This window comes from Pelodiscus sinensis, chromosome 25, assembly GCF_049634645.1.
Source record: "Pelodiscus sinensis isolate JC-2024 chromosome 25, ASM4963464v1, whole genome shotgun sequence".
Taxonomy (NCBI): domain Eukaryota; kingdom Metazoa; phylum Chordata; order Testudines; family Trionychidae; genus Pelodiscus; species Pelodiscus sinensis.
The window spans coordinates 17,324,371-17,343,684 of NC_134735.1; the positions used below are offsets into that span (position 1 = coordinate 17,324,371).

Genomic DNA, 19,314 nt, shown 5'->3' on the forward strand with positions numbered 1-19,314 from the left:
TGCAGGCACAGGCTGCTCCAGCCTTTAATTGGTTAACTAGTTAACCTTCACGTTTAACCGGTTCACCAGTTAAACAGGATTTTATATCCCTAGTCCACCCTGCATCACACCCCCAGATCTCCAGCCCCCCCGGAGCGTTTGCAACACTGTGCGTTAGCCTCCAGACTGCACTGGAAACCTGGGCTCACAGCTAGGCCTGGTCTCACAGCCATGGCAACCAATCCATATTGACTCAGGTCAGCTGCAGGGCTTGGGCCCTTATTTCAGCCTGACTCAGGCTCTGACCAACCTCCCCTGGCACCGGCCGAGGACCCGAGCCCTGGGCTTGTTGATCTGAATCAGACAGACGTACATGTGTGTGGAGGAAAAGGGGCTTGGGCCTGAACCGGAGCCAGACCTCAGGCTCAGTGGGCAGTGGAGACGTTCCAAGGGAGACGCAGTTGGATGCGCTCTGCCTCCTGAGCTGCGCTTTCAGAGAACCTCTTAAAGAAAAGCCCTCAGCACTCAACTGGCCTGAGATAAATGGGAGAGAATATCTTGCTTTCGCTTCCTGCCCTAAACACCCTGATGTGGTTACGAGAGGCCCCTGCCCTGCTCCCCAGCCGACTCCCTGCTGAGCACAGAGAATATTGCAAACATGCAGCCGCCACTCCTGGCAATCAGCTGCCAGCTTGCAAAAGACTCTGCAGCAATCAATACGTAACATCAGCCACTGCTCTGGCTGGCGTCACAGCCACTTTCAAAGCACATGAACAACCCGGGCCACTTTCGGCAAGTGATGGGCCAGCTGGTTCAGTATGGAGCTAGAGGGAAATGCACCTTCCTTTGGAACACCCACCCCACAAGCACCATTCCCAAAACAGGGCAGGCAGCCTCAAAACCCTCAGCGGGAATATGCAAGAGCCCCTCTGTCCCACCAAGCCCAGAATTGGACCCATTTGAGGATCTCACTCTACAGGAGGGCTGGGATCATCCCCATTTTACAGCGGGGTAAACTGAGGGACAAAGCCACCCACTTGCCCAGGAATCACACTGCATGTCAACGCTAGAGCTGAGAGTGAAAATCGCCAGCCCCTGCTTGAACCTCCTGTCCCTGCTCCCTCCCAGGGTTGGGCCAAGCACTGAAGCACCCTGGTTCTGCCTCCTGCTCTCACGTGTAAGCTGCGCTGCACCCTGAGAGCTGGGCCTGGACCCCCGGCCACACAAGTCCCAGAGCCTCATTCCGGTCACTGGGCCAGGGTCTCCAACTTCAAACCACCAGGACCGCTTCAGACAGCAAAACCTACCGCAGCAGGGACTTAAGCCTGAGCCTGCCTGAGCTCCACTGCCCTGCGCAGGGGGCCAATGCCAATACCCCAGGGTTCAGCCCCGAGCAGGGAGCCTGTAACCTGAGCCCCACCACCCACTGAAGCCTGAGTCCCCTGCCCATGGCTGAAGCCTTGAGCTTTGGCCCCTGCAAATCCAATGCCAGGTCCGAGGAGCCTGTTACAATGGGACTGGACCCCCTCTGGGGTCTTGGGCCCACAGCTTGAGAACCGCTGCTCTCGCCCTCACTTCCTCCCGGAGTCAGGAACGCCGGGGGTCCCGTTGTGAACCGGACAGGCCAGTATTTGAGCTTCTGTTCGGGAAACCAATTGAGAAAATAGAAATGTCCGGTAGGTTCTAAATAAGGTGCAAGTAGATCGTGATGTCATGACAAGTGTGTCCAGTATTTTTGTTGAAACCATCCAGCAACCCTAGAAGCCAGGCCTGCGGGTGCCTGGTCCCCCTCTGTTCTAAGCACCAGCAGCGTTCCCATGTGCACAAGCTGTGCCCGGGGAACACCGCCCTCCTTCAGCTGTCAGAGCCTCTGACAAGGAGCTTCCTGCTCAAATTGCCCCAATCAGGCCAGGCCTTGGGGGCTGCGTCTTATCTAGCTTTATTAAGCAGTAATTATCTCCCTCCCGGAGTCTGTCAGGAGGCAGAGTTCAGAGTTGGGGAATAAATAAAATGCAGAGGATACAGGCCAAGATGTTTATTGATCCACAAACCTTTTAGTTCCCGCTTTACTTCTTGACATAACAAACAAACCCAATTGCTGTTCTTCCATGCCAATAAATAATCAAATACATTTTTAATTTCTAAAGCCCTTACACTTAACTTCCGCAGCAGCGTAATGGTGGGTAACTAGCCAGGCCTCCAATCCCTGCCACTTAAGGTTAATGAAATCATCTCCGGGAAAACACTACCAGGTGGCATGTAGAGTCATACATTTTAAAGTTAGAAGGGAGCATTTATGATCAGCTTGTCTTGACCAACTGCAGGGCACAAGCCAGAAAATTGTAACTTCGGCCTCAAGCTCCAGAACTTCTGCCTGAGTGGTAGCACATCTTAACTGAAAGAATTCCAGTAGTGGAGAATCCACCCTATCCCAGTTGAACTGGGCCGGTCAGTAATTACCCTTGCAGCTTAAGCGGGCACCTTATTTCTAATCTGAATGGCTACATCTAGACTGGCATGATTTTCCAGAAATGCTTTTAAAGAAAAAGTTTTCTGTTAAAAGCATTTTCGGAACAGAGCGTCTAGATTGGCACGGACACTTTTCCGCAAAAGCACTTTTTGCAGAAAAGCGTCCGTGGCCAATCTAGACGCGCTTTTCCGCAAAAAAGCCCCGATCATGAAAATGGCGATCGGAGCTTTTTTGCGGAAAACAAATCTGAGCTGTCTATACCGGTCTTTTCGTGCAAAAGTTTTGCAAAAAAGGACTCTTGCCCGAACGGGAGCAACATAGTATTTCCGCAAGAACACTGACAATCTTACATGAGATCGTCAGTGCTTTTGCGGAAATTCAAGTGGCCAGTGTAGACAGCTGGCAAGTTTTTCCGGAAAAGCGGCTCATTTTCCGGGAAAAACTGGCCAGTCTAGACACAGCCAATGTGTCTCACTTCTGCTTCCAGCCATTGGCTCTTGTTCTGTTTTTTTCTGCCATTAACTATCCATTTTTTTTCCCACGCAGGAATTTGTAGCCTGTGATCAAATCACTGTTGGCTAAACTTATTTGAGGCAGGGTGCCAGGGGTGGAGCCTATGGGCAAGGCCTTGAGGCAGAGCCAGGGCCCCACATGGTGAATCCAGCCCTGTTTCCAGGAGCCTGGTCTCTCACATTTAAAACAAGCTGCTTGTTTTCCCTTTCAAGGCACTCACAGGCAGGGCTTGCCAGGCCCGGGGGCGGCTCTGGAGGCCTGGAAGGGGTGGGGCTGAGGGCCAGCCTTCCCCAGCCAGCCCTTCAGCGCTCCCGGGGGCTCTGGCGGCGATTTGAAGGCGCCCCGCCCTCTTTAAATCATTGGGCCCTAGTGCAGCTGATCCTTCTGCCTCCCCCCGTGCCCCCGTTTGCAGCTCTGCTCCCAGGTGTAACCCTGCACCCCCTACCGGCTCTCACTGGCTACAGATCTGCCAGCTCCTGCCTCCAGCACCCACTTCCATTTTCAAGCCAGCTCTTCTTGAAAGAGCTTTCTGCCAGAAGGCCTGTCCTGGGCCTGCTCTCAAGCTGCTCGGCTCCTCTCACGGGCCCAACCGGGGGCTAGCTCCCAGCCCAGCATCCTGCTCGCTCGCTCGGCGGCCTCCCTCAGGCTCCCAGAGCCCCAGCGCTTTGCTCTCAGTGGCCTGGCTCTCCACCCAGCTCACGCCGGCAGTCCCCCCCTTCCAGGGTACTACCAGTCTCCAGCAGCCTTCACAGAGGCTTTCCTCGTGTGCCACTCCCGCCAGGGCCTGGCACCCTCACTCCTTGGCCTCCGCTGGCCCCTCCAGGGCAAGTGTGGGCTGAGCCCCCATTGCTGCTGCCCCGCCCCACAAGTCAGTGGCAGGCGTCCTGGCGGTCTCTGGCTCTACCCAGCCTCCACCGCAGGCGCCTCTGGCAAAGGGGAGGTGTCTTTCTTGCAAAGTCAGTTCCTTAAAAATCTGCCCCTTTCTGCCTGGTGGGACTGGTGGGAGAACGTTTGTCTAGTGAGGCTGGGAGGGGCTCTCTTGCTGCGCAGCTCAGCACAGCGGGGATCTGATCTCGCTGAAAGCCTTTAGCTCCAGCTGTAATACAATAATAGCAGCTGCCTCCTCATCCCTCCCAGGGTGGAATTTCCCCCAAACATCACCAGCCTCCTCCTCCGTCCTGCATCGGCAGCAGGTTTAAACCCTGATACCTCGCAGCCCCCAGTGCTACCCGGGGGACCCTTCTACCAATCGCCGTGAAGAGGGGAGATTCCTGGCTCTCCAGCAGCACACGGTGCTCGGGGACTGCAAGCCAAGCAGCAGGAGGCAGAGAAATGCTATTTTGGGTCATTTTGAAAGGTTCCTTAATAATACATTGGTCCGAATGCTGCCTGGCCTCACAGGCAGAGGAGACCCAAACGGTGTCAACAAAGCCGTCTAAAACTCAGGCTTTCTGGAGCATGCAGTATGCAGGCAGGGGTGGGGTCTGCATATTCCTTCATAGCTTCACCATTCAAGGGTAATGGGCCCTTCCTAAACGTATGCCAGTAAAACCTTTACAGCAGGCCATCAAGTCATCTCTGTGTATAAATAATGCATCCATACATGTGTTTATAGCTAGCTATCCCGCATTGTAGTCCTATGGCCCGCCGCATGTCTTCTGTGAGTTCCAGGAGCCTCTAATGTTTTCTTGGGCACAGTAACCCAAGAGTGACACTGGTAGCAACTGCTGAAGTTAAGGGCCTTGCCACATAGCTCTGAAGGCGGGTTCCCCAGGAAGCTCTGGACAAGAGGAAGCAGGAGCTGACAGCCCCACCAGCCTGAGCCTGCGCACTCTGCTTCCTACCTCCCCAGCAAATGCAGCACGTGGCCCAGTCAAGCCGTTGCAACATCTGGTCTCTGACTCGCCCCAAACCTGCCTTGTCATGGCTGTGGCTGCCTCGTCCCCCAGCCCAGCTGAGAATGTGTCGTGGAGAAATCTCGGGGCCATCCATCCATAATGCCATTTGTCAGCGCCCAACACAATTTCCATGGCAACCATGCAAATGTGAGAGCATTCCATAATCATTAGGGAGCGGAGCTGAGCAGTATAAACAGTGACTGCAGTAGATTACATGCCTATTATGAACAGTCGCGGCTTCTGAGCACTGGTAATTATACCTAATTGTGCATTTAATTGTGTAATTGAAAACCCGCATATAGAGTTCAGCCTGGGCTTCTTCCCTGCCCCCCTCCAATGTCCGGGGAAAGGCAGCCGGGGCAGAGCCTGAAGCCACAGGGCAGTGCTGTGCCTAGGCCTCCTGGCAGCCACTCACACCCCACAATTGTGCACCGGCTGCCACAGAAGCTGCACATGCACAAAAGCATCCTGGGGATGGGAGAAGCAGGTGCCCCCCCCCCCCCCCCCCCGGTGCATCGGCCATAACAACATGGCAGGCGGCAGCTGACGTTAGCGAGGTGCAAGGTGGGAGAACGCGGCCAGGCCCAGCGGGGGGAGAGGAGCCTGGTGCAGCTGGGGGGAGCAAGGGGAAGCAGGATCAGGCCTGTGGAGAGCGACCCCATGAAGGGAGGCATACAGGGGCATGCAGCCCTCTTCTGGGACCCTCTCAGTGACCAATAGGGGCTGCTGCCTGGTGTGAATGGTCACTGGCAAACCAAGCAGGGCAGGGGATTTTCCAGCTTCTCTGCTCACGGGAGCTGTGGGGCCTGGTACTTCTCAGGCCCAGTGGATGCTCGGGGGCTGCAGGGCCAGCAATGAGCCGCCCCCGATGCATCAGTTACCATGGCGCTCAGCGGCCCCACACGGCTCCTAGGTGTGTGCGGGGGGGTTACCTCACCCTGCCGAAGAGCAGGCACCGGAGGAGAGAGGAGCTATCGAGAACACCCTGGGGAGGGGGGGGGCAGAGGAGGAGACAGCACCCCAGGGCAGTGGCTGCCCTGCAGCATGAACACACTCAGCCACAGGGCTCTGCCAGCGGGGCTGGGGAGAAAAGCCAGGAGCCATTTCCCCAGGGCGGAGCGCCACCCTTCTGGACCCAGATAGCCAGAGGGAGAGCAGGTCTGGGGCCCGGGGCAGTGGGAGGCAGGCTCACTACACGCCTCAGGGGAAACTCTGACACTAGCTGGGCAGGGCTGGGCCTGTGCACCCAGCCTGACAAAGGGGGATGCCAACGGGGAGTGGCAGGGTCTGAGCGCTGGGCCAGGGAGACCGTTTTAGGCAGCGGGGAGGTGGGGGAGGCCGAGAAGATTCACAGGCTGTAAGGCCAGAAGGGACTTTGTGATCGTCCAGTCTGCCCTCCGTGGAGCCCAGGCCACGGGGCTTCCCTGAGTGACCTGCTGCCTGTGGGGGCGCAGAGCGTCACGCAAACAGCCCGCTGTGGTTGCAGCATGGCCGGGGATGGAGCGTGCTGCTCGCCCCTTGGTAAGGTTCCAGTGGTTAATTACTCTCACTAGGAAAATGCATCCCTGAGCGCTCGGCTAAATTTATCTAGTTCAGCTTCCCCTGGCTCAGGCTACGCCGTCCCTGCCTGACTGACAAGCCCATTACCAAGCGTGTGTTCCCGAGCAGGTACGTACAGTCTGTGCTCGAGTCACCCCTGGACCTTCTCTGCGTTAAGCTAACGAGCTGGAGGCAGGTTTCTAACCCTGTCGCCCTCCCGCGGCTCTTCTCTTCCCCCCTCCCCGACCTGCATCCTTCTGGAGTTGTGGGCCCCAGGATTGGACTTGAGCCGTGATAACGCCAGTGCCAAATACTGAGGTAACCGCCCTAGCCCTGCGCAAGACCCTGTTTCTACAGCTGCCGGGCGCGTCAGCCTTTGGCAGCAACGGACCCAGGAGGCACCTGCCGACAGAGCAGGCCCAGTCGGGCCTCAGGAGAGCAGGGAAGGGCTGAGGTTATAGCTGAGGGAAGAAGAAGGGATGAGGCTTCTCCTGCCCCGGGCTGGTCAGGAGGGGCTGGCGGCCTGGCTGGGGAGATTTCTTCCTGTCCAGCTAAGAAAGAAATCAGGAAAAGGAAACCCTGGATCCAAACAACACCCAGGACCTGCCGTGTGAGTGTGTGTGGGGGGGAAGGGGGTCTGCTGTGTATGTGGGGGGGGGGGGAGAGGGGGTCTGCTGTGTATGTGGGGGGGGGAGAGGGGGTCTGCTGTGTATGTGGGGGGGGCAGAGAGGGGGTCTCGAGGTCTCCTGTGTGTGGGGGGGTCTGCTGTGTGTGTGTGTGTGTGTGTGTGTGTGTGTGTGTGTGTGTGCTGTAGCACAATTAATAATAGCTAACTTTATGAATTGGACTGGTGCCCAGTCACCATAGCATCGGAGTGCCTGCTAGATTAACAGGCTGGCATCCAGAGGCACAGGTGCTGAGTCCTGCTCTAGCTAGGGATGCTCAACCTCCCCCCACTCCACCCTGGGCCTTGCCCTGCCTCTTCCTGGTGCCCCACAGCTGCCCCGCAACCACTCCACCCCACCCCTTCCCCCTGTCCCTGCCCCCCACCCTGCCTCTTCCACCCCCTCCCCGAGTGGGCCACGTCCTCACTCCTCCCCCTTCCTCCTGGAGCCTCTGAAAGCCACAAACCAGCTGTTTTGTGGCGGGAGGTGCAGGGAGGGAAGGGGAGGGGTAGCTCAGCAGGGCTGCCAGCAGGCTGGAGACACTGCGGGAGGGGGGAAGGGGGAGTTTGGCTGCCGAGGGTGCTGAGCACCTGCTAATTTTTCCCACAGGCGCCCCAGCACCCTCGGAGTTGGCGCCTTGTCAGGAGTCACCAGAGGGCTGCTTGTGTGGTTTTGTCTCTGTGGGAGGGGCAGGGTGGGAGCTGCGGCTGAAGTTCTCTCAGGCTGGGCCCGCACAATGCAATGCGGGCTGGGAGCTGTGTGCCCCGGCCAGGCAACGGGTGTCCGACTCGCTCTCCTCCGCGGGGTGTACATTAAGGGTGTTAACTAGCCGTTACCTGACCAGTCGACAGGCACGTCCGCGTTCCTCCTTTGAAATGTACAAGAGCCCCGCTGGGAGGAATGCAGAACTCCGCGCGCAGCCCGGGCCAGCAGGAAGTCTGGGCTGCATGTGGGTGTGCCAGCGGGGACTCTTGTGCATTTCAAAGAGGACGCGCCCGCATGGAGCCCGGGGTCAGTGGGGGACTCTGCCCCTCCATGCTGCGCTGCCACTTTGAAATGCCATGCGGAGCCGGGGTCAGTGGGGGACTCTGCCCCTCCATGCTGCGCTGCCGCTTTGAAATGTCATGTGGAGCCGCTTTGAAGTTCCCTCTGTTCCCTCCCTCTTTGTTGCCTCTGTCTGATAGAGGCAACAAGGGGGAAGGGAAAGCAACTAGTCGACTGACTATCTGATGAGCATTACATCCTTAGTGTAAATCATGGCCCCATTCTGCTCTCAGGCACGGATCTCAGCAGGATCTCAGCAGACTCTGGTGGATTGTTACTCATTTGCACCACTGTGGGAGAGTTCAGAATCAGGCCCCAAGGACAACCCCTGGGGCCCTCAGTTGTGGGGGGTGCAAAGAAGTACCAGCTGACTGCAGCTGCCAACTGCCTGCAGCCCTTGCTGATATCAGTCGGCACAGGAAGTAACTTAGCCCTGGGAGTGTGCAATGGGAAACCGAACAGCTGCTTTGGACACAGGTTGGATTGAATTGCTGCCTGCGGGGCCTGGCCCTTGGATGGGGGCGGGGAGGAGGGAAGAGGTGGCCATTTTACCTGATACTGCAACTCACACTCTCCTCACAGGATCCGTCTAAAGCCCAAATCACCCAGCAGAGGCTGGGGCAGGACAGAGTGACCCAGCCAGAACGTGGCACCAGCTTTCCCGCCCGACTGAGACTTCTTCCAGGAAGAACGGAGCGATGTTCTTCCATGCTTCAATATCGGTTAACTGAATAGTCGAGTAACTGCATGAATTCTTATCGGTTAAGTCGACTATTCCATAGGCCCTGGGGGCGGGGCCAGCAGCAACGCAGGGTGCCAGGCAGGAGCTACCCTGTGAGGGGAGCCAGTTTAAAAACCAGCTCTTCGTGCAGACTGGCTGCCTGTCACCCAGTGCAGGGTGGCAACAAGTCCCTGTCTGGGGGGGGAGGGGTCTGAATTCCCGGACCCAGCGCAAACCAGAACTGAACCAGGCTGCCTGCCCACCCGGCTCCTAATACACTTTCAATGCAGAACCACAGCGGGGGCAGGTCCCGGACCCCGTGAGAGCCAGAACTGAGCCGGGCTGCTGGCTGCTGGCGAGCCTGCTCAAAATGTAGTGGTGGGGAGGGAGGGAAATGCATGTGGTCCAGAGCATTAACCCATAAGCTCTTGCTTATCGGTTAATCGGTTAATCGACTACACTGTTATATCCCTAGTCCATACCCTATTGTCCCCTAAGGGCGCCCACCCCTGTATGGGAGCCGTCGTCTTGGAGAGCAGATGCATGCAGCACACACAGCAGCAGGGCAGGTGACTTTTTCCACCCCCTGGAACGAGCAACTTTTTTCTTTTATAAAGACAATTTAAATTCTAAGTGCTGGTCCCATGAGCAACAAAGAACCAGCAAGACCCGCACCCAACCCCGCTTGAATGAAGGGCAGCTGCCCTCAAGCAGCACTCCCCCCCCCCCCATTGACTTCACTGTCCCCTTGTTCTTGTCTAACTTCGGGACAGCCTCAGGAGTGTGATGTGATTCCTTCCACTCAGCCCGATCTCACCTCTCTCGAGCTAGTCCCTCGCTCACATCGCCTCTCCGGGCTAACCAGAGCTATTATGGATTTTACATGTAACTGGCCCTTTTCTTGCCCTTCTGCCTGGTATTTAAATACACATCTGGGGACAGATCCTGCTTCCTGTTGCCTTTCCCCCTTCAGGCTAAAGCAGAGGTGGGCAAAAGGGCCTCCGAAGGCCGGATCCGTCCCTACTGCTCCCCCGCCCCCAGGCCAATCAGGGTCGACTCTAAGCCCCGTGTGCCCGAGGGCAGGGATCAAGAGACTCTGCACTCCCTCCCCCAGGCCAATCAGGGCACACAAAGTCTCCTCCCACCCTGCTCCCATCCTGCAAGGAGCACGTGATGCTTAGAAACACCATGCGCTCCTTGCAGGAATGGGACAGGGTGGGAGGTGACTTTGCCTGTTTCCCTGTCCCCAGGCTCTGATTGACCTAAGGGGGGGGGGAGTGGCCATGTCCCCTCCTGCCCTGTAAGGGGCACAGCGCTTCAAAGTGCTGCACACTCCTTGCAGGACAGGGGCAGGGAGGCATGTGAAGTCTTCTCCCGCCCTGCAAGGGGCTCAGCACTTCAAGTCAACGACCAGCTGCTGCTCAGTTGGCAATGCACTCTAAGCGTGGTGCTCCCTTGCAGGGCGGGGCAGGGAACGAGAGACGTCACATGTTCCCCCTCTCCAGGCCCCAACTGACCTGGGGGCAGCAGCGGGGAGGACAAAAAGTCTCCTCCCAATGCCCCAGGCGCGGGTACCTAAAGGGAACCGCTAGCTGTTCTGAACAGCTGGTGGTTCTCTCTGGGGTGTGGCAAAGACTTTGCACGTTCCCCCACCCCCAGATCAATCAGGATCTGTGAGAGGGAAAGCATGGAAGTGTCCCGACCCCGCCCCTTCTGCCTGAGGCCCCGCCCCTTCTGGGGCCACTTCAAAAATTTCTGAAGTGGCCCCTGGTCAAAAATTATTGCCCACCTCTGGACTAAAGCCTCCTGTTTTTCACCTCTCGCTCTCATGGTGGTTCACAGAGATGAGGGAGTGTCGTTGATAACTTGTCAGTGACAGGGAGAAAGCAGGCAGCACGTACCCAAGGTAACACCGCAAATGAGCCGCAGAGCGAGGCACAGCCCCATTCAGTAAATAACTCCCTAACAAGTTTCAAAAACAACCTCTCCTGGAGGGGGGAGAGAGGGGGACTCTGTTTTTTCCTGTATCCAGCTTGAGATTCTGCAGCCTGCTTCTCAGAGGGGCTAAGCATCCGCTGCTCCCAAAGACCAATGGTGTAGGTCACTTCACCTCTCTGGGCCTCAGTTTCCTATCTGTCCTGATACTATTGACTCACTTTACAAGGTGCTTTGAGACACCGGGATGGACAGTTCTATGTAGCAGATGTCGGGACTTCCCCAGGCTACACTGCAGCTGGGAATTGTGATCCCAACCCCGGTAGACAGATTTGTTCTGCCTCCACTTGCTGTCAGGACTGAGCTCCCAGGTTGCAGCTGCACCCCAAGAACTGACCCTGGGTGGGAGACAGAGAACAAGCCCTCTTGCAGTTTGCAACAGTTCCCCATGAGAAACCTATGCACCCCCAAACTAACAATACAGCATGCCCAAGCCCTCCTCTGCCCACATGGTCAAAGGACAGAACTAGGTCTGACAAACGCCACTTGGTGACCATTACAAGCGCCCAGGGACAAAGCAAGACACTTCCCCGGACGGGGCGAATGCTCTGTCCCCAGCATGCTGTATCCCCTCTCTGCCAGACACACATGTGCATGGGGTCTCATCCGCCTGAGCCCTGACAAACGCCGCACCCTAGACCCCTGCTGGTTCCTTGGCTGGTTTAATCAAATGGAAAGTCCAATTCTCCCGTGTCATTTGGGAAGTGGAAAGTGAGCAAAACGCTGGCAGGTAAAACTCCCATCTAGTTACAATAACAATAACACGCCTGTTACCATAGCGATAACAATCAGTTACGGAGTAAGATTTAAATAAGAGCAGCCCTGAGTGACAGTCTGAGCACCACCGAAGCATCTCTCTGACCTCGTGTGTGACACGAGCCGCAGCACAAACCTGAGCCAATGGAACAAAGCAGGGCTTAAAGCGCCAGCCACGGAACCGGAGGGAAGGGTTAATATGCAATAAAACCCCGGCTGGGGCACCTCAGAGGGAGTTCAGGTGGGAGCTCAGATTTACATAAGATCATAAGAACGGCCGTTCTGGGTCAGACCAAAGGTCCATCTAGCCCAGTAGCCTGTCTGCCGACAGTGGCCAGCACCAGGTGCCCCAGAGGGGGTGGACCGAAGACAATGATCAAGCGATTTGTCTCCTGCCATCTCTCTCCAGCCTCTGACAAACAGAGGCCAAGGACACCATTTTATCCCCTGGCTAATCGCCTTTTATGGACCTAACCTCCAGGAAATTATCTAGCTTCTCTTTAAACTCTATTATAGTCCTAGCCTTCACCGCCTCCTCTGGCAAGGAGTTCCACAGGTTGACTACACTCTGTGCGAAGAACTTTCTTTTATTAGTTTTAAACCTGCTCCCCATTAATTTCATTTGGTGTCCTCTAGTTCGTCTATTTAGGGAACTAATAAATAACTTTTCTTCATCGGCCCTCCCCACACCACTCATGATTTTATAGACCTCTATCATATCCCCCCTCAGTCTCCTCTTTTCTAAACTGAAAAGTCCCAGTCTCTTTAACCTCTCCTCATATGGGACCCGTTCCAAACCCCTAATCATTTTAGTTGCCCTTTTCTGAACCCTTTCCAAGGCCAAAATATCTTTTTTGAGGTGAGGAGACCACATCTGTACACAGTATTCAAGATGTGGGCGTACCATAGTTTGATACAGGGGCAGTAAGATATTCTGGGTCTTATTTTCTATCCCTTTCTTAATAATTCCTAGCATCCTATTAGCCTTTTTGACCGCTGCTGCACACTGCGTGGAAGTTTTCAGAGAACTGTCCACGATAACTCCAAGAGCTCTTTCCTGATTTGTCGTAGCCAAATTTATTTCACCCTTTAAAAAATGAAAGGAACAAGCCAGGCATCATCCTCCAGTCACTCTCGAGTGTATTTCCTACATCACTTCCCCTCCCTTCACCTGTCTCTGGCAAGCACCGATCCCCCCTGGGCCTGCCCGTGTGCTCACAGACCCACCGCCTCGGGACGCCTCTTTAACAATAGTGAACTGGGCCCTGGCACCGCCCCCGGAACTGACCACACAAGTGTCCTCATGGCACAGGAAGTCCCCGGTTCCCTGCCCAGAACTGCTCGACTCTGGGAACCAGTGACATCAAACAAAGCCTGGAGAAGCTGGCGTTACAGAGAGAGCTCTTTGCGAGGCAGGAGGCATCCCACGGCATTGGGAACTTCCTGCCTTTGTCGCCACCTGAGGAGGTGGAGAGGCAGGAATTCTTAGCCCCGTTTCATACCTGGAGAATGGAGCCCACTCGTGGCATAGGATTTGCAGTCTGGTGTTAGCATGTGCTAATGAACATGTTTTCAAAGTCTACGCCAGGCACACCACCATTAACCTAAGCTGAGGGCAAGTCCTGGAGGCAGTTACACACCTTCGAATCCTGGCCAGGACAAAACCAGAGGGGAATAAGTGATTTGACCTCAGTGACACAAGGGGTATGTCTACACAGCGGAGATATTTCGGGATACCGAGTTATTCCAAAATATCTACCCCACATCTTAGAAACACGCCCATGATTTCAAAATATTTTTCAAAATAACAGGTGGGCTATTTCGCCATCCCTGTAAACATTGCACAAGGGCTAAGGGATGGCTCGAAATAGCACATGCACTGTGTAGACAGTGCAAAATTTTGAAATAGCCAGGCAGGAACTGAACCCAGCTCTCTGCTCAGTGCCTCAGCCACAAGATCAGCCATCTTCCTTCTTTGCCCCCTTTGCCAGCTTACTGTCTTTAAAGGAATGGTTGGCCAGTTGAGTCATCACATAACTCTAGCATAGGTGGAGGTTGGGCTCACAAGCTCTGGGCCAGAGGATGTCTCAGTTGGCCAGACGCCCCCAGCAGTGAGCCCTGGCGATGGTAATGAGAGAGTTCAGACCCTCCCAATTTCTTCCTGAGATCTTAAATCAACCACATTGGGAGATACTTGGTTTCACTGGAGCAGAGTTGGGACACACTCCCTGTATATCTACCGGAAACCTTGGCGCAAGTTTCCAGCATCAAGTTTTTCTGCGAAGACACAGCAACATCTCTTCCAATCCTACAAGCATAGATGGGAGTCCTCTCCCTCATCTAAAGCAAACTTTTCTTCTTTTAAAGACCTTAAACACCAGCAATGCTCTTTTGGAGTTATGGATGGGTGAAAAAGGGACTGACTCCAGAAAATATCCAGGGTTGGGTTTTTTAAAATACTTGTATCATATTAACCACAAGCAATTCACACACAGTTTTTATAAGGAACATTCTCTAACACAGGCAAACTGAAGATCAAGACTTTGTAGAACAAAATGCAGTCGGGGAGGGAGTTTCACGCCCTGGGAAAGGAAAGGTGATTTCTCATGGAAATGACAAAACTTTGGCTGGAGCATCACTGGTAAGTTCCACTCTAAGGAGAAATCCTTTTCTGGCCTACAGTGTATCACAGAGCATTGCACAGAGCAAAGCCTCCCAGACAGTCACCAGCTATTAGACATCATTGTTACATGATTCACTTTCGTGTTCCTCATAACCGCCATCAAGACATCGGTTTCCCCTTATATTTTAAAATTCTTTAACTACTTCAGTGTCGACTGCATAGCCCCTTGGGACGAAGAACTAATAATGCCATCCAACCCTAAGGCAATCACAGCATTGCTGTCTGGACATAGATTTGCTCCATTGTCTTTGTACACAATGGTTTTTATTGACCAGATTTACTTCAAACATGAGATTAGGCTTCTAGCAAAATTGGGCACAGTCTCTGGAATTTCCCTAGCCCTGGGCAAGTCTCTGTTAATCCCTGGATTGCCACAGAGGTGATCCAAATTCTACCCTGGTTTTCTCCATGCGAGTTTCCCATCTGTCCTGAAAAAGGGCCTTGCTAATTAATTACCTTCCTGAGTCTCCTTCCATCAGAAACCCTCCTAAGAGCATCAGCTGGCCCCTGATACTGTACCCCTGTCACAGGCTGATGAAGATTGATCTGCGCCCGCTGAAAAGCAGGACACATAATTATGGCAAATCTCAACAACCCTACAAGAAGGAGACCGATGTGTTTGCTCTCGGGCTCTCTCCAGAACATGCCTCCCAAAGCGCCTGCCACCGCCTGAGCCCCTCGCAGGCAGCAGAGTTCACAAAGTATCGGCAGAGCTTTGAGCCGGGCTCTGGCAGCCCGGCCCCTCGGACCCAGCGGCTCCGGGAAAGGTCAGCGAAGGGGCCAGAAACACAGACCCCGCCGGCTCCAGCCTCCGCCCCACACAGCGCGCCTGGCACCGGGGCGGGGAAGGGGTCACGTCCCGGCTGGCACTGACCCGTCCCTCGCCTGACCGGGCCGCCAGGGCGCAGCGCGGGGACTGAGCCCAGCGCCCCGCCGGCCACCGCGTCCTCAGCAGGGCACCCCGCACCCAGCGCCCCCCCGGCAGGGCACCCGGCACCCGCCCGCACCCAGCACCCCCGCGCCCAGCGCCCCGCCGGCCACCGCGCCCCCGGCAGGGCACCCCGCACCCAGCGCCCCGCCGGCCACCGCGTCCTCAGCAGGGCACCCCGCGCCCAGCGCCCCGCCGGCCACCGCGCCCCCGGCAGGGCACCCCGCACCCAGCGCCCAGCGCCCCCCCGGCAGGGCACCCCGCACCCAGCGCCCCCCCGGCCACCGCGTCCTCAGCAGGGCACCCCGCACCCAGCGCCCCCCGGCAGGGCACCCGGCACCCGCCCGCACCCAGCACCCCCGCGCCCAGCGCCCCCCCAGTCACCGCGCCCCCCCCCCGGCAGGGCACCCCCGCACCCAGCGCCCCCCCGGCGGGCACCCCGCACCCCCGCCCCCCCCCCGGCAGGGCACCCCGCACCCCCGCACCCAGCGCCCCGCCGGCCACCCCGCCCCCGCCCGCGCCTTACCAGCTGCAGGCAGCAGAAGGCGACCAGCGTGCAGCGCCCGTTGCACTTGCCCATGGTTCGTCGCGGGAGCCGCGGATCCCCCGCGGCCGAGCGCTGCTTCCCTCCGGCCTCGGCAGCCCCCGCGTCGCCGCTCGGCCCCGGGAGCCCGCTCACAGCCGCGCGGCCGGCGCGTGGGGGCTGCCCGGGGCGCCCGGCAGCGGCTCAGAAAGGGGCATTTCCCCCGCCCGCCCCGCGCCGGCTGCAGCTCCGCCCGGGCTGGCCCCTTCCCGAGCCGGGGGGCCGCGGCGGCTCAGACGTCGCCATCCATCTCCCGGGAGCGGCTCTGCGCCGGCTGAGCGGGGCGGGGAAAGCGGCGCCCCCCGCGCCGCACGATCGGGCATGGGAGGTCGGAGCCGCTTCTATTGTCCCCCCCCCCCCCCGCCGCCCCCGGGGAGGGCGAGCCTGGGCGAGCCGGCGGAGGACGCCAGCCGGCCGGGCGGACAATTCCTGCGAGCGGCTGCCCCGCTAGGCCACGTGGCTCTGCCCGGGCTCGGGGCGTGAGTCCTGCTCCCTGCACCTGGCCGGGTGTCCCTCTGCTGCGGGCTGGGGACAAAAGCTCCGCTTGCCTCGAGCTGCAGCGGGGGCTGGGCCGCTAGAGGGGCAGGGCAGGCTCGGCTCGGCTCGGCTCGGCTCGCTTTGCTTTGCGCCTTCGGGCTCTAGGGCTGGGTTGTGCCCAGGAAAGCTCTTGGCACCAGCTGCCCCTTGTGCTCGGCGCGCAGGTGCGGCGGGACCATTCGCTGTTTCCCCAGCGGCCGGCTCCCCCGTTGTGTTTTGAGGTGCAGCTCCGGCCTGGGGCTCCTAGGGCGCAACTGGAAAGAAGACGAAATATTTCCCGAAGGGGCCACGCCTCTGTGCCGGGGCGTTCTGGGGGCCACGCACAACCAGCAGCTGCTGTCGGAAAGGGTAGTTGGGAATGTGCAGAGCTGGGCACAGCGAGCTCCAGCTCCTTCAGGACAGGAGAACCCGCAGTCTGATGCCACCCTGCTGCTGAGCCAAGCAGCTCCCTGGGGATTTACAGGGGTGTGAATGGGAGGAGAAGCTGGCCCAGAGACTTTGAAAACTGCCCTAAACATCATCCAAAATGGAGGATTCTGCCCCTACACTGAGAGCTGGTCTACACAGCAGGGCAAAATTCCAATTAAGCTACACAACTTCAGCTCCATCAATTAAGTAGCTGAAGTTGAAATAGCTTAATTCAACTTTTGGTGCTGTCTACACAGCAGGAAGTCGAAGGAAGAGCACTGTTCCTTCCACTTCCCTTAGGGCATGTCTAAGATAAGATGCAATTTGAGCTGCACAGATTGTGTATCTTATTTCGATGCTATTTTGAAATAGCTCATTTCGTCATTTGGCGCTCTCTGTACAGCTCTTCCTTCACAATAAAGCGCTGTTCTGAAACGTCCCTTCCTCCTCATGGAATGAGGTTTACAGGGACATCGGAATAGCGGGTGCACTCAGGGCCGGCCCAAGCCATTTTGGCTCCCCGGGCCCCAGGCGTGCGGCACCGCTCCCGGGGCACACGGCTCCACCTCCAGGCGCACGGCACATGCATGGGCCCCGCCTCTGGGCACATGACGCATGTGCAGGCCCACCCTCAGGGCACGTGGGTGGACGCACAGCGCATGAGCTGCCCAGTCGGCCCGGCCACCGCCGATGGCGCGCAGCCTGTGGTGGGCTCCGCCTGGCCATGCAGGGTCCTGCGGCCGCGGGGGGAAGGGTGCTGCTGGCCGGTGCTGTGGGGGTTAACACAGCCCCCGCCCCGGGCGGCCACTGCAGCCTGTCGGGAGCTGGGCGTCCTCAGTAGGTTGGCGCCCTGGGCAGTTGCCCGGCTAGCCTACCCCTTATCTGGAATAAGGGCGCGCTCAAAAGACACGGAATAGCTATTTCGGGATAGCTCCAGTGTCCTGAAATAGTGCTGCTGTGCCTTACTCTGTGTGAAATGAGTGTTACAGGAGATGGAGTAAGAAGTCCTCCCACTCACCTTTCTTTCGAGATAACGGCTGGCTGTGCAGACACACTGTTATTTCACTGCTGTGTTGAGGAGTACTGGGGCAGGACAGTCTGGTCGGTTTCAGGAACTGGATTCATTGGATCAGGAGGAGCAGACCAAAGAGAATCTAAATGCAGCTTTAGGCAAATGAGCCCCATTTTACTGGCCTGTGTTCTGAGGTAGGAGAAATCCTGTTAGCCCTTTAAAAAGAAATCTGTCAAAATCCCCCTGGAAAATCCTGTCAACTTTACTCCCTTTCCCAGTCATCAGCTCTGCATTTGTCAATTTCCTGTGGAGGAGACACAGAGCTCACAAAGGTCACTGAGCAATGGTTTGCAAAAAAACATCTTTTATTATTCTCCCCTCCCCACCCTAGAAATTGTAGCACCATGGGGAGGGGAGGGGAGGGGAGGGAAGGGGGAGGCCAAGCTTACGGGATCTGGGTGATGGGAGCTAAGCAGTCAGGATGAACAAAGCATGGCGCTCATTTGTCTGACACCCAAGTCTACTGTCATTTGTCCTGTTTACAGGGAAAGGATTTAGGGGGGAGTTTTCAAAGGGCATCTGAAGGGTTTAGGGATGCACGTTTCACCAGGCGTCCATAGCAGTGCTTCTAAATCCCATGCTCTAGTGGCTGGTCCATTGAAAAATAAACAGCCTACTAATGCTACTGCTAATGGAGTTACTCTGTCCGTTTAAGTAGTGATTGGCAGGAGCTGAGAAGGAAGACACACACACACACACACACACACACACGTTTTTGCCTGTGTATGGGGAGTGATTTAGCAGCCGGCAGTGATTTAGCACTTCACATGTAAAAGCTCAACTTCTGCATGTGAAAAAACGTGATACAAAAATATCGTGTGGGCATCAAATTGAGCACACTGGCCTGCAGCTGGGACATGAGTGTGCCAGGCCCAGGGGGTGGAGGGGGCTAGTGGGTGCTTTTGAAAATGCTGCTTTCCTTCTCCCTTTCCTGTGGAATGGGAAGTGGAGAGGAAATCGTTAATTGGGAGCAGACACGCTTTAAAATAGCAACAGCTCCTGTGCTCCTGTGCTGGGTCTGTCCATTTCACGGCTGTTTTTTAACAAAATGTCCCCAACCTGTCCTACTTCCAGGGTTGGAGAAGCAATGGGCCAGATCCCCAGCTGGAGCCAGTGACGTCTTTCTGCTGGCTTTCCTGGGCTTTGACTCAGACCTCTGCTGTAAAGCCATGGAACTCCACTGAGGTCTGCCAAAGGGCGAACCCTGCACACCCTTACTCACATAAACAACCTCAGCGGCCTCAGGAAACCATTTGCCTCAGCCAGGACTGCTCAGGGGTCCAGCCCCAATAAATGGCTGATGTGTAAGACTGTCCCTCTTCTTAGCAATTGCCCAGCCGCAAAGCCTCTTGATTCTTCTCATCCCGTCAACCTGCCTCCTCATTAAACACTGGAAAGAGAGTAAATGTTCTAGGCTTGTTCCTGTCACCCATACACAGGGGGAATATCTGGAACTCCCGTCCAGAGAGGCAGAGGATAGAGCACTAGATTGGGATGCAGGAGACCTGACACGGCAGCTGGGT

The 19,314-nt window shown here is 56.6% G+C and overlaps 1 protein-coding gene across 1 annotated transcript in view; it reads right to left on the bottom strand.

Moving 5' to 3' along the window:
* NKAIN1 (sodium/potassium transporting ATPase interacting 1) overlaps nt 1-16,574 on the bottom strand; it is a 212,728-nt gene extending 196,154 nt beyond the window's left edge. Inside the window, exon 1 of the mRNA XM_075908789.1 lies at nt 15,718-16,574. Coding sequence (XP_075764904.1) covers nt 15,718-15,771 — 54 coding nt within the window. The 5' untranslated portion in view covers nt 15,772-16,574. The remainder of the gene's footprint in view (nt 1-15,717) is intronic.
* Between the last annotated feature and the right edge of the window lie 2,740 nt (nt 16,575-19,314).